At 40.6% G+C, this 14026-nt stretch overlaps 1 protein-coding gene across 2 annotated transcripts in view; it reads right to left on the reverse strand.

Annotated features, from left to right (window-relative positions):
* Positions 1-6270, reverse strand: part of APBB1IP (amyloid beta (A4) precursor protein-binding, family B, member 1 interacting protein) — a 49995-nt gene extending 43725 nt beyond the window's left edge. For both annotated transcript variants that reach the window (XM_010146773.1, XM_010146774.1), the window contains exons 1-3: positions 6199-6270; positions 3498-3585; positions 1354-1646 (exon numbers count right to left, since the gene is read on the reverse strand). In XM_010146773.1, coding sequence (XP_010145075.1) covers positions 1354-1646; positions 3498-3585; positions 6199-6270 — 453 coding nt within the window. The remainder of the gene's footprint in view (positions 1-1353; positions 1647-3497; positions 3586-6198) is intronic.
* Positions 6271-14026: the final 7756 nt, after the last annotated feature.

Consider the following 14026-nt stretch of genomic DNA (forward strand, 5'->3'; position numbering starts at 1 on the left):
TCCAGGCTGAACAAGCCCAACTCTCCCAGCCTGTCTTCACAGGAGAGGTGCTCCAGCCCTCGGATCATCCTCATGGCCTCCTCTGGGCTCGCTCCAACCAGTCGATATCCTTCTTATGTTGGTAGCCCCACAGCTGGACACAGTACTCCAGGTGGGGTCTCATAAGAGCAGGGTAGAGGGGGAGAATCCCCTCCCTCCACCCGCTGACCACACTTCTCCTGATGCAGCCCAGGATATGGTTGGCTTTCTGGGCTGCCAGCGCACACTGCTGGTTCATGTGCAGCTTTTCACCCACCAGTACCCCCAAGTCCTTCTCCTCAGGGCTGCTCTCAGTCCATTCTGCACCCAGCCTGTACTTGTGTTTGGGATTGCCCTGACCCAGGTGCACTTGGCCTTGTTGAACTCCATGAGGTTGGCAGTGGCCCACCTCTCCAGCCCATCAAGGTCCCTCTGGATGGCATCCCTTCCCTCCTGTGTGTTAACTGCACCACACACAGCTTGGTGTCATCAGCAAACTTGCTGATGGTGCTCTCAATCCCACCATCAATGTTGCTGACAAAGATGTTAAATAGCACTGGTCCCAATATTGATCCCTGAGGAACTCCGCTCGTCACTGGTCTCCACTCAGACATTGAGCCATTGACTGTTTGAGCAAAACCACCAAGCCAGTTCCTTATCCACTGAGTGGAAAAAGCTGTCTGCCTTGGCCCCATGTGAGGATCCAACTCACAACCTTCAGATTATGATATTGATGTGCTACCTACTGTGCTAATGAGGGTCTTCATTACTTCCCTTATAAGGCAGGGCCAGAAAGAGGAGTGTGGTTCTGTGTTGGGATTAGGAGAAGTACTTCCTGTGCTCAGCCTTGCACCCAGACAACGTTGAGTTTTACACAATGGAACAGCTTTTCCTATGGCAAGAAGTCAGTCAGGCCAGGGAAACACCCACAGAACCGACTCAACCAGTAGCACAGACTACGATGAACACACAGTGACATCTTCACGAGGTGGTGGGACCTTTGGCCATGCTTTGCACTGATGCCAAAGCCAAGTTCTCTGTGGGAAGGTACTAGTTGATCAGAGCATATTAAAACAACTCAGTGACAAGTTTTCTGTTACAGTAAACCATTCGCAATGATTTATACCTGTCTTGAACTATTAAAATGATGATTAGAAGTTGCTGAGCCAACAATAACAGAAAACTCTCACACCACAGTTCATGGATGTTTCATTGTTGCAGAACGTTCCCAAGATGTTTCTACCTGGGATATCCACTGTTGTTCCAATGCCAAATGCCACGCCTGAAATTACAAGAACCACTGAACTCTTACAACAGGGTTCCACCCAAGCTTACCTGGGTGAGTGGCTCAGGAGGAGGAGGAGGTGGTGGTGGTGGAAGGCCTAAATCAGGGTCTGGAGGTGGAGGAGGCAAGTCTTCCCCAAACCGTCCAGTAATGGTAACATAGGGACTTGATTTACAATAAATGTCCCTATCCAAGCCTGTTGGAGGCTTAGTGACCGTACTCTGCTGGTTGTCCAAAGTAGTCTTCTGGGCTTGTAAAGTTTTCTGCTCAACATCATTTATGTCTGCTACAAGATCAGCCATTAAAGCATCCAGGTCTTTGTCCTCTAGGGCACTCAGGGATTCTGTAAAGAAAACCACAAAACGTGTCAGAGTGAGTGCAATGCAAGACACTGTTTCAAGTTCAGTGGAGATTAAATTGCAGAAGGCACAGTTCTCTAAGATATAAGGGTTATGGGAAAGGAAACAACTTTTTAAATGGCTTCAAGGAAACAAACATGCTTTAGGAACAGCCATTAATCTGGTCATACTGACGTTCAGAGTACAAGGAACTCTATGAATACAAATTAAACAGGACAGGAAGCTTCACTTTCAGTGACAGTCTCAGGCTGTCACGATGTTGCAAAATCTGGCACTGATCCAGCAAGTTTTCTTGGCATAGGCTTAGTGATAAGGATGCAAGAAATTCAGTTAGCTTCCACTAGGCTATTTATGTAATTACAGACACAAACTCTCAGCAAGAAACTGTGTAGCTGAGGCCTAGATCAAGAGTATCTTCATATATTAGTACTATTCTACAACCCTAAAATTAACATGAAGCAGAATCAGAGAGTTCAAAGACACACAGAATTGTACGGTATCATTTGTAGCACATCAGTAATGGTGTGAACATCTGTGATGTGTCTCGTATTCTGCGGGCTTTTGAGGATTCTTTAAGCAAAAAACCAAACAAGACAGTCTTTTTCAAAAGCATTTTATTACCCAGATTAGAAATACTGTAACTTTGTCTTTCTGTCTCGTACTCTGTCACAGAATAAGATAAAATCCTATACTAGAACTTCATATGCAGAACTAGCCATGGAAGAAGAGATCCTATGGAATACTATCCTGTAGGAAGATTTAGCTTTCTAGAAGAGAAGGGTTGCTTAAGAACCAACAGGTTCAGTGGTTTAAATCTCTTTGAAGAGTCTAGTTAAAAAAAAAAAAAAAAAAATTGGGAAAGCTTTAAGTGGGATTTTGGAAAGGTTTGAACTAGATGGTCAAAAACGCTAATATAGTTTAGAACAGATCAAAAGACAGGTCTGTTTTTTGACAACACAGAATAGATCATTCATCAGACTAACTGACCATGTCACTAGACCCCTCAGTTTACTCTGCTTCAGCTGATATGCTAATAAAATATTTTCATAAGCTTTTCTTTTCAGTGGGAAAGTTGGCTTATGATGCCCTCTATTTACATACCTCTTCCCACTTTGCTGGTAGAGGCTTAGGTAGTTTAATAGTGAACTGATTCTGGGACAAAAAACACAGGTTAAAACCAACTCAGGCACATGCAAACAACCAGCTCCCAGTAAAAAAAAAAAAAAAAAAAAGCCAAACCCAAAGAAAACCAAAGGAGGCTTCTTTTTTTACCCTTGGATAAACTAGTTCATTTGGTTTGTCACACAGCCACGAGCAGCAGATGTACATGGAAAAGGGACAGTGCAAACCAGAGTGAGAATAAGCAATGTAAAGTGGAAGCAGTTGAAACTGCTGCTTCCACTGGACAAAAATGCTTATGCAGTTCTGACCTCACACTGAGGAACTCCGCCTTTTGCCAAGTTAAATCTTTAAGTAAAAAAGGTTGCACTTCAGCAAGTAACTTGGTGGGCTTCTCACTTTTGTTTTCCTCTACACTCAGACATTTAAAAAAGGCTGGCTCCTATATAAAACTGAGTAATGTCCCTTTAAACAAAAAAATTTGCCTCTTTGAAGTTTCCTAAATTGAGACACACAAGTATACCTCCCCCTCCAGCAAAGCAGGGTTTTTGTTTAGTTTGTTGGTTGGTTGGTTTTGGTTTGTTTTTCGTTTGGGGTTTTTTTGTTTGTTTGTTTGTTTAAATCAAGGGGGGGTTTGAAGTTTTTCTTCTCATTAATTGCTGTGAGGCATTTTAAATAAGCATAACGAGCATAAGAGAGTCCATTCAGCTACTTACCATTTAAATCTTTAAAACCAACTGTGAAGCTAAATTCACTGTTGGACACTTTGGGGGATGGAGGTTGTACAGTCTCCACTCCTAAACTCTGTTAAGGTAGAAAAAAAACCACAGGTGTTTGATGACATAATTACTATTACAGACATTAACATTTGTAAACCAATGACCCGAATTTGTCTAATGAAATAAATTTTTCTTCAAGGAACAGAATGATACACACTAGTTTCTGGGATTATGCCTAGCCTGGTACACTACACAGGACCAGGACAAGGGGTTCAGGCACTGTCGCACAATCATGCCAAGTGTTTAATGGTTTGTGTGCTTCCCAATACAACGCCGACCCACGCCAACTACAACTCTTGTCAGGCAACACCAGGGCTGGGTGTGGGCAACAGCGTGGCTGAGGGCTGTTTCTAATAGAGACAGTAGATAAAGCCAGATTGATTTTTAGGTTTTGGTGTTTTTTTCTTTTTGAAGGGGGATGGAGAGAAGGTCTTGGAAGAGTTTAGATGTGTACACATTTGAGCTTCCCAGTGCCATTTGCTCCAGAGCACTGTATTTGCTAATACAAATACAACCTGCTGTTGTTTTCTCATGCTGTTTGCAAAAAAAACCCACATACAACAAACAACAAAACATGCTGTTGTATGCAACGGAAACTGCATATCCACATAGTTAAACAGAGAATCCCTAGTTCATGCCTTGTTGTTTGGGAAGTAGGCAGGGAACCAGTGCTTCACAAGTTAGAAAAAGTGCATAGAGTGGAGGAGATGGAAAAAGATAGATTCTCCCTTCCACAGTGAAGAAGGTGATAGCTCTAATAAGCAAACACTGCAAACAAGACTGGAAGGAATCCCAAGGGTCTGTCTAGATCAAGCATCTGTCCTAAGGCAGGCCAGTTATACCTGGGTCATCTGTATATTCCTAACCTGACTTAAAAAGCTTCCTATTAGATAAATTTCATATCACCTCCGGCAATATCTGTTCCACTGCTTCGCTACTGAGGTCATTAATCCTGCCATCAAGCCTTTCTTGTGATGCTCAACCTAAATTTCCTTTACTGTAGCTGAAGACCATTCCTTGTCCTACTCTCTGTGGACTTGAGGAACGACATACTTCTTTCTGCTAAGATGCTGCCTTTGATGTTTAAGATATTTATCAGTCTCCTCTTCTCTACACTAAACCACTCTCCTGCAATCTTTTCTTACAGGTCATGTTTCTTTTCCTTCTCATGATTGCGATTGCTTTCCTCTGGATTTTCCCCAGCTGACCCTCCTCACGATGCAGTGCTAACACTGGACACAGTCTCCCTGTTGAGGTCTTACCAATGCTGTGCAGAATGGAAGGGTTACTTCATATATCCTACAAGCTATACCCTTGTTTATACATCTCTGAGATGTTTGTCTACTGGTTCTCATGCTCAATTTGTACCAGAGGCATTTACATTTCTTAAAGTTACCTGAAACCAAAAGGCATTTTCTATGAAAATTAATGTTAATGTTTTTCTTGGCAGCTCTTTTCACCTATTTCCCACCCAGAACATGTTGGTTTCTTCTGAAATTATACAGAGCTAGAAACCAAAGCAGTGATAAATTTAAACACTGTTTCTGTGTTAATACTCACTCTTACAAATATAGACATGGTATAAATAGGGGAAGAGGGGGAAATGAAGCCCATGAGATAATTTTACAGTGTCTGAAGAAAAAAAATTAAAAAAAAAGAGAGAAAAAGGGAGGGCACAAAATGTATTGATGAAACAGATTGAAAGAGTATGAAGGAAACACTTTCATTACTAATCTAGCAAGAGGTTGTAACATCTCATAATGGCTATAGAAGTGCAGGAAAAAAAAAGAAAGTACATGCAAAGGGAAATTAAAGAGAAAACAATCTAAATGCTAAAAAAACCGTTTAAAACTAAGTATGTAAAAATAGCAGAAAAGCCCAATTCTGAATTTGCATTTATTTTTCAGCCTTGTTAGGCAATGTGAAGGCATCTCTGTGTGCTTCTATCATGTACACTTACTTTAGCAACAGACAAAGAGATTGGTGAAAAAGAGTGAACAACTACCTACAGTCTCATTTTGGAAATTAAGAGTCTAAAGCAATTAACAGATCCAAGTCCTGTAGGTTTTGTAGGAAGTATTCCATGACTGTAGGTTTAGAAATAGGTTCATGCTGTTTTATAGTTTCCTCTCAAGAGTGTATTCCGTACTGGCAATAATGTCTCTATCAATTCTTGAATGCCACCCTAGCTGTAGCTTAGTATTTTGCCCTATCTGAAGATTACTCTTATGCATATATTCAAAAAGTTGTTTTCATTTCCAAAGTTTATGTTTGACACTCAGGCCCATTTCACCATGTATGCGAAGCATTCATACCTGAAAATTCTGACTCAAACACTTCCTGTTTTGAGAGAATCTTTCCATTTCTTGGGACCAACTCCAGATGTATTTAAATTGCTTATTGGTTTTTTTTGGAGAAAATGTCTTTCATAAGCAGTTAGCTCTCTAAGAATCTAGCCTGCACTGATACTACCTCATTCTTCAGGCCACTTTTTTTTAAATGTTAAGCAGAGAAATTTAGATGAAGGTTTTTCAAAACAATGTATTCAGTGTAGAGGTACATAAAAAAATAGAGAAAGTTGCCTCTTTAACACATAATAGCTATTTTTCTAATCTTGACGAAAAAAAGAATTATTTACCTGGGTCAGCATGTCCATCTCCCCAAGTAAATTGCTGAACATTTCATCTATATCATCACATGTTTGCTCCATCTGAAAGAAAAAATCCAGACAAGGAATCATCATGAGTTCATTTCAAAGCCAGCAATGTTCAAAAACAGGGGATGTGCAACGTTATTTTATACTGCATTCCCAATTAACTTTAAAACAACTGTTCACAACTTCCAAAAACCTCCATCCATAGTTTAGGAACACCTACTAACAGCTCAGAATCTCAACCCTGTGTATGTTTAAACACACACTTGGACTCTATACTCACTAGGAGTTCCAACAACTTCCTTGCATTATTTACATTTCATAGGAAGTCACTGGCTAATAAACCATGGTTGCATCTTAAACATCAAAGAAATGTAGCTAGTGAGAGATGGAAAGGGAAATGAAGTTTGAGGTTCATAAATTCCTAAATGTTGCATCTTGGAAGCCTTCTTTCTCTGGCTTAGACAACTAACACAAGAGTTTACTAGGTATTATCTAGTGCAGGACCTGACTATGGTTAGGTACATGACCAACTTTTTGTCTCAGTATTTCTCCCTGTTTTCTTTCATATACCAGTGCAAAGAGACAACTTCAGTCTTACCTGACCTCAAGACATCTGAGGGAGAAGACTGAGACAAGGAAAATGGGTACATGCTGCATGACAGTAAATGGTGGCCTTTGCTGCAAGAGGGGGACGTGAGGACAGCACCAGACACTGGTGGTGCTGCGATAACTAGAGATACAACTTCTGTAATAATCCTCTTCCTCAAATTTGTTCCTTTGCAGGGAGAGAAGTAGTATAAAAGGGTGCCTGACATGGAACACTGCCAGAGACAAGAACTATAAACATCCTTTTCTTAAGAGGCTCAAGCCTGCAACAGATTGAGAAGCCTGGTACTGAGCACATAAAACTAGCATCAAACTTGAAACATGTAAGTAGTCCTATTGGTTCACTGGGTTTGTGCGCACTTGTGCTGAGTTTATGTGGCAAGGTTCTGGTAATGGGGGGGAGCTGCAGGAGTGGCTTCTGAGAGAGGACACCAGGAGCTGCCCCTATGTCAGAGAGAGACAGTAGTTCCGGCTGGCTCCATGATGGACTTGGTGCTGAGTCCATCAGCAACACCGGTGGGAGATCTCTGACATCATATTTAAGAAAGAGTAAAAAATGCTGTGCAGCAGCTGTAAGAGAGCAGTAAGGAAATGTGAGAAAAAATAGCCCTGCAGACACCAAGATCAGTGGAGAAGGAGGGTGAGGAGGTGCCTCAGCGCCAGAGCAGAGATTCCCCTGCAGCCCATGGCAAAGACCATGGTGAGGCAGGTTGTTCCCCTGCTGCCGATGGAGGACAATGCCAGAGCAGATATCCACACTGCTGTCCATGGGGGACCCCACACCTGAGCAGGTGGGCATTCCCTGATGGAAGCTACAGCCCATGGTGTGCCCATGCAGGAGAAGGCTCCTGGCAGGAACTGAAGGCCATGGAGAGGAGCCCACATAGAGCAGGTTTTCTGCAGGACCTGTGACCCCATAGGGGACCCACACTGGAGCAGTTCTTGAAGAACTGCAGCCCATGGGAAGGTCCAACATTGGAGAATTTTGTAAAGGACTCTCCCACAGGAAAGCCCCCACACTGGAGCCAGTAAACAGCACATGGAAGAAAGAGGGGCAGAGACAAAGCATTACGAACTGGCCACAATCCCCATTCCCTGTCCCTCTGTGCTGCTTGAGGGGGAAGAGGTAGAAGACTTGGGAGTGAAGCTGAGCCTGGGAAGAAGAGAGGAGCAGGGTGAAGATGTTCTTATTTTTGTTCTTATTTATTATCCTACTGTCTTATTCAGTGGCAATAAATCAATTTAATTTGACTATGTCAAGTCTGTTTTGCCTGTCTTTATCTTGACCCATGAGATTTTTCTATCATATTTTCTCCCCCTGTTCTGCTGACAAGGGGAGTGATAGAGCTGCTTGGAGGACACCTGGTGGGTGACCAGCCAAGGTCAAGCCACCCCAGCAACTTAAAGCACGAGGACCAACCTGATGCAAGAAAGCCATCAACTGAAGTCAGGGACAGCTCTAATAACCATGAAGACTGGCAAGGAAAGAAGACCAGTAAATATCCTGTTCACCAGTCTTAATAATGCCTTTCCTTTAGTAGAGCATCTTGACTCATGTAACTATTCCATAGCTAAACGATAAAGGTGACTGAACCACTAATGTCAGTATCTGTTGTTTGAGAATTATGTGGTAGCATGTCATTAATATGATAGTACTGGAGCAATCTGAGCTGGTCTGCCTCCTTTGGACTCGGTCTTTCTGGCATCTACATAAGCAAGACTGGACTAATTTCCAGTTGTCTCTTACTACCTGTGTTATCCCTGACACCAGAACTTACTAGGAGTCATCAGCTTGCAGTCAGGCTCGGGGCATATTCTACCTGTTTTAGGCATTTTTGGTAGCTGGTATAACTAAACAAGGCACAGGCAACCGAGAACTGAACTTTGAACTTCCACAGTTCTCTCAGTTCCTAGAAATCAAAGGCTTAAAGATTGTGAACTGGATGCTGTTAAAGACATTTTGATAGGATGTGGTTGGCAGGGCTGAAGGTAACCCTAGCCCAGTGTGGAGACTGCATGGCCATGCCCATGTAACAGGGAACACACATCACACGACTGAGCAAATGGCGAGCTGAAGTCATCCGCATCATTTCCAGCTGACAAACCCACAATGGATGGCTCATTCTGCCTATATGTATCATAGTTATCATACAGAGCCTTCTACATAAAACCCCGTTTCTGTAGATTCAGCAGTATACTGGTTGGGCAAATGACTACTGAATAATACTTCATTAATTGAATCAACAGCTGTGTGACTTCCTACACACCTGGAACCTGAAGAATCAATTTTCATAAAAAGGATAGATAAAATGTCACTTATTTGATCAGGAAGAGTGAAGTCAGATTTGTTATGTGACAAAAAATGTAGCTACAGTTCATAGTGACAAGTGTCTCATCAGTGCTTAAATAATACTGAATAATTTCATGTTTTCTTTTTTTTTTTTTACTTGAAAGAACAAAGTATCTGCTGGGGGAATCTTATCAGCTCTAGCCATTTGTATGTTTTTGTGGGGTTTTTTTTAAGCACTGGCTAGACCTACTTTCAGGAACAAGTCTTCATACTGGTTCCTTTGACAAACTGAAATCCTGCTTTGCCATATTTTTTCCAGAATAGATATAAAAAAATGGCAAAAAATTTACTCTTGGGTTACAAACAGGAGTCCTGATCAAGAAGAGTAAGAACTGTCTAAAAAGGAAAAAAAAAAACCCAACAACACAAAACCACCAAAAAAACAAACCTAAGAACCCTCTTCAGTAGTTTAAAAAAAAAAGCAAGAGAATTGAATATTGGGTTGTATACCACTGTCAAATTACAGGATTTTTACAGCTTCTAGTAAATGTAAACCTCCTTTCTTTGCAATTATTTGATTTTCTGAATCTTTAGACACATTCAATTCATAAGGAAAAGAATGTAAACCTATAAAAAAAGCAAGGTGCAAAGAATTTTGTAAGAACTTCCACTGTAGACTGGAGCTGAGTTGGTCACTGAAGGCTTTCTTATCCTTTCAAATAAATGGCATTTAATACCAGGGATTTTTTTGACCTTAAGCACATGGGGGAATGGAGAAGGCCTGAACATATATTTTGAGAAGGAAATACATCAATGTCCCTTTCAAGCGTCACTTTCAAATGACCAGACATCCGTCATGATCACCAGCCTGATAAAGCCAAGCTGACACCAAGCCATTGCCCCTACTAGTATGTTTTTTTTCCTCTTGAATTTGTATTGATTTGGTTTAGGAAGACAAAATTATTATCAAAATCACCAAATACCCTGAAAATATTTTTATGTTAAAACACTGAATGGTCTCTTAAACGGATAGGAGAACTCTCAGAATTCCTCAGGGATTTTGCCAAGAGCTAGGAAAGCTAAAGACAGTACAAAGAGTCCTCAAAATGCGGAACTGTGAAAGTGTCCACCCACTCTCCTCTTTGACTCCCCTCCACAATCATTTCCCTATCTTTGATTTCATTGCCACAGTAGGAACAGACAAAACAATATGCAGATTTGGGAACTATCTCACTCAAGGAAGATGCAGCTGCATTTTGGATAAGCAAATACTTTTGACTTTTATAAATATCCTTGAACTTATTCAAGCCAGAAACTCAAAGTGAAACCTGCAGGTGTATAAGCTATTATTAACAATAAAGGGAAAAGATTTACCAAAGTTCCCAGAAGAATACTGAGTTTCATACTCAGCCCCCTTCTATATCCACTAAACAGTAACTTTTCTGTCAGGTTTTTCTGTATACAGTACTAATACTAGTAACTCTCAAAATCACTATCAATTACAATAAACCAAAGAAAAAAAAAGACAGTACTTTTACAATATATTTCCCATGTTATGCAAAAGATTTTAAGCAGAGAAAAAAAATCAGAATTAAAATAAAAAGAGGAAATTGTGGTTGTCAAGAATAAACATGCTAAGGAGGGTCTTGTGGGAAGGCATGCATGTGAAATCTAAACTATTTTTAAAGTGATTGATTTTCAAGTTGGTGCCTTCTTGACCACTTTCTGAAGTAACACCAAGCATACAGGCAAAGGTATTCCTTGTCTTTTATTTCCCCCAAATTTCACATTCTTAAATCTTCATTCAGCTTTCATGATTATTTTTTTTTTTTTAAAAAACCACACCCACATTTCTCACACTGCATATCTGAAAGGTTGGGGCATTTTCTCTTCAGCTTGCTATTCTAACCACCAAGTCTCACTATTTGGTTTACACGTATTAGAATCTCACAGGTTTATATAATACATAAATATCATCTCATTGTATTTTGACTCATCAGTACATTTATTCACCCCACCATTTACCAGAAGTACCCCAGACCTGCTAAATCTGTTAATTTTTTACCTTCCCAATTTCAGATTTAACAGCCTCTGTGCTGATAAAAATAATTTATATCTGAATTAAGAGATGTGAATAACAAAACTCTTGTATTTTGTTGCATTCTTTGTACTTCCAGCACCTATGTATTTCAGCTCACCCAAATGAAGAAACATTCTTTCTGCATATTTGTTCCTAGGTCTCCTTACATGTTAGTGTGTGCCTTTTCCTCATGCTTTGTTACCACTTCCAAAGACCTACGTGCATCCTTTCAGGTGCTCCTGTGAGGGGGCTGCCAACCATTTCCTTTTCACAAGAACCTGCTGTGCTGCCCTGGATGATGATACAAAACTCCTATGCACTGTATTCCTAAACCTGACAACAGACCCACAAAAATTTCTTCTCTCTCCTAAATATCTGCTCCAAACATATCTGTATTTTGAAACTGAGATGTAGAGTTCTGTATTTTTTGAGCTATGGGCTAGGAAGCTGGAATCAGTTATCTCATTACTAACACCAGAGAAATTTGGCAGATGCACAGAAAGCAAGCTAGCCCACAGAGATGGATGGGAAAACCCCCCTCGTCCAACTTCTTGTGCTTGCATGAACAATGTACTTTTCTGACAGTGAACAACACTGTTTTCCCATGGAGCTGGCCCACTCTTCAGTGGCACCAAATTAAAACACTGACAGAAATTTCTTGCTGAGATGCAAGAATAGAGAAGTGGTCCCTGCACAATCTCACCTGGGTTAAGCAGAACCTCACCTATGTTATTTAGTGTCGTGCATTGACAAGGTGGAGCCATTCCTGGTCTATAATATGATCTCTGTAATTAAAATCAGGATGTGATTTCTGTAAGGTTGCATACATTTTGATTTGTTAAGAAACTAGAGAAAAAAAGGGGGGGGCAGTTTTATTAAAGAATGAAGAAAGTTTTGTGATTTGCACACTTTTATAAGACAACAGCACTATGCTGGTGAACAATACATATGAAATGGAACGTTTCATAGGATCATTATCACTTGACAGAAAACTAACAGAACAAGTAGTAAAACAATGAGACAAAATTCACCTTTAAAGAACTATTAAAAAAAAAAGTCATATGGGCTGACCATATGGTATTAGTTCAAAAAAACTCCAGGAACGGTACTATACTAAGCAGAGTTTGAACTGTTAGTGTTGGTACCTCTGGAAATTACTGAGAGTCAGTCCCTTTCAACAGGAAGAGTGGTTTAAGTCACATGGTAACAAGGCTTCTGCACTTGCAATCTGAAAACGAGCTCAAAGCCCTTGGGCAATAGGGAACAGGAAACACCAACGGTATTGAACACAAGATTACCATCTCTGCAACGCAGTCTCAGTTGAGGTGATGCAGTTTAATGGATGCCAGTGCTACAAACAGAAAAGGAATGAGGAACAGCATGGTTATCTGTAGAACAAAGACATACAGAGGATTCATGCTACGAATCCTACGACCAGGATTAGGAACCAGTTCACTCAGTGATCCGGTGAACATGTATGGACACATTCATTAAATTCAAAGTATTGTTGTTATTCTTAAACTGTTACATAAGCAAACAGCAAGGATAAAAATACATGAAGTATATTTTTACAAGTCATGTGGAAAGACCAAAAGCACCACTTCCTAGTCCCTGCACTACAGTGTGTGTCAGAGTAACAAGCCCACCAAAACAAACACAAGCTGTTTGACCATCCAGATGACCACTACCAGCACTGTAACTTCCTGCACTTAATTCTTACATGCATTCTGGAGTGGGATGAAGAAATTTTTCATGTTTCAGAGAGATTCACCAGTAGCCCAGTGATTAAATCGCTCAAATCAGAGATTCACCCTTACCTAGGGCAAACTGTGCAAAGTAGATTATCCCATATCAAAGACAGAAAAGAGGAGGAGAATTAGGGAAGGGAGACGGAAGTGGCAGACGCCCCACCATAAAGAGCAAAGCTAGAAAGAGAGTAATTGACTGCCAGAGAAAACAGATGTGAAAGTAACGCGGTACAAAAAAATGCATCAAAACCTAGAGGAAAGTTACCAAGGCATCTTTTTTCCTGGCTTATAACACAAAATCAACGGGATAGTAAATGAAACTGAAAGTCTACACAGCCCTTCCAGGGAAATGTGCACAGTGTAATTGTGAAACTCATCAGCAGAACTGGTGAGTTAGCAAGCTGAGGAGTTGGTTTTCTCTACAAGCAGTTATAGCTGGAAGTATCGGTATTTCAGAGAGTTTCACGCAAGGACAACGAGCCTTATGTTTCAAGACCTAAAACAAAGGCTCCACCAATTTGTAACCAGAGTAAAGCTGTCATGATAGACAGGTTACACCATACCTTCCAGCACAGGGTTTCTTGTACCTCCTTCTGAAGCACATGATGCTAGCCACTGCTGGGGACAACTTGCTGGCCAAATTGACTGCAGGTCTGAAATAGATCTAACTAGGCTTCTTACAATGACTTTACAGTTATGTGTTAAGAAAAACTCCCAACTACTCAAATGTGTCTTATCTACTTAAGTGAGGGAGGATATAAGTTCCTTAACTAGCTATTGCATCATGTCTAGTAAAAAGTCCCTAACGGACATTTAGGTCAACTTTTATGAAGCAGAATACCAGAGAACATTTATCTCTGCAGAATTCAACCTAGAAGAATAATCCAATTAGTTACTAATTCAAGCAGGTACTAAGAAAGGAAATCTAAGTTTTGGAGTGATAAAGGAGAGGTGGCAGCTGCCTCCAAGCTTTCAAAAACACAACCAGATTTGGCAATTAGCATGTTCCAAAGACTTCTCTCTTTCTTACCTACATAACATGACCCTGTATCACATAACTCCTCTGTTTTAATATGAACTCATATT

Source organism: Eurypyga helias, unplaced genomic scaffold, assembly GCF_000690775.1.
Source record: "Eurypyga helias isolate BGI_N326 unplaced genomic scaffold, ASM69077v1 scaffold11732, whole genome shotgun sequence".
Taxonomy (NCBI): domain Eukaryota; kingdom Metazoa; phylum Chordata; class Aves; order Eurypygiformes; family Eurypygidae; genus Eurypyga; species Eurypyga helias.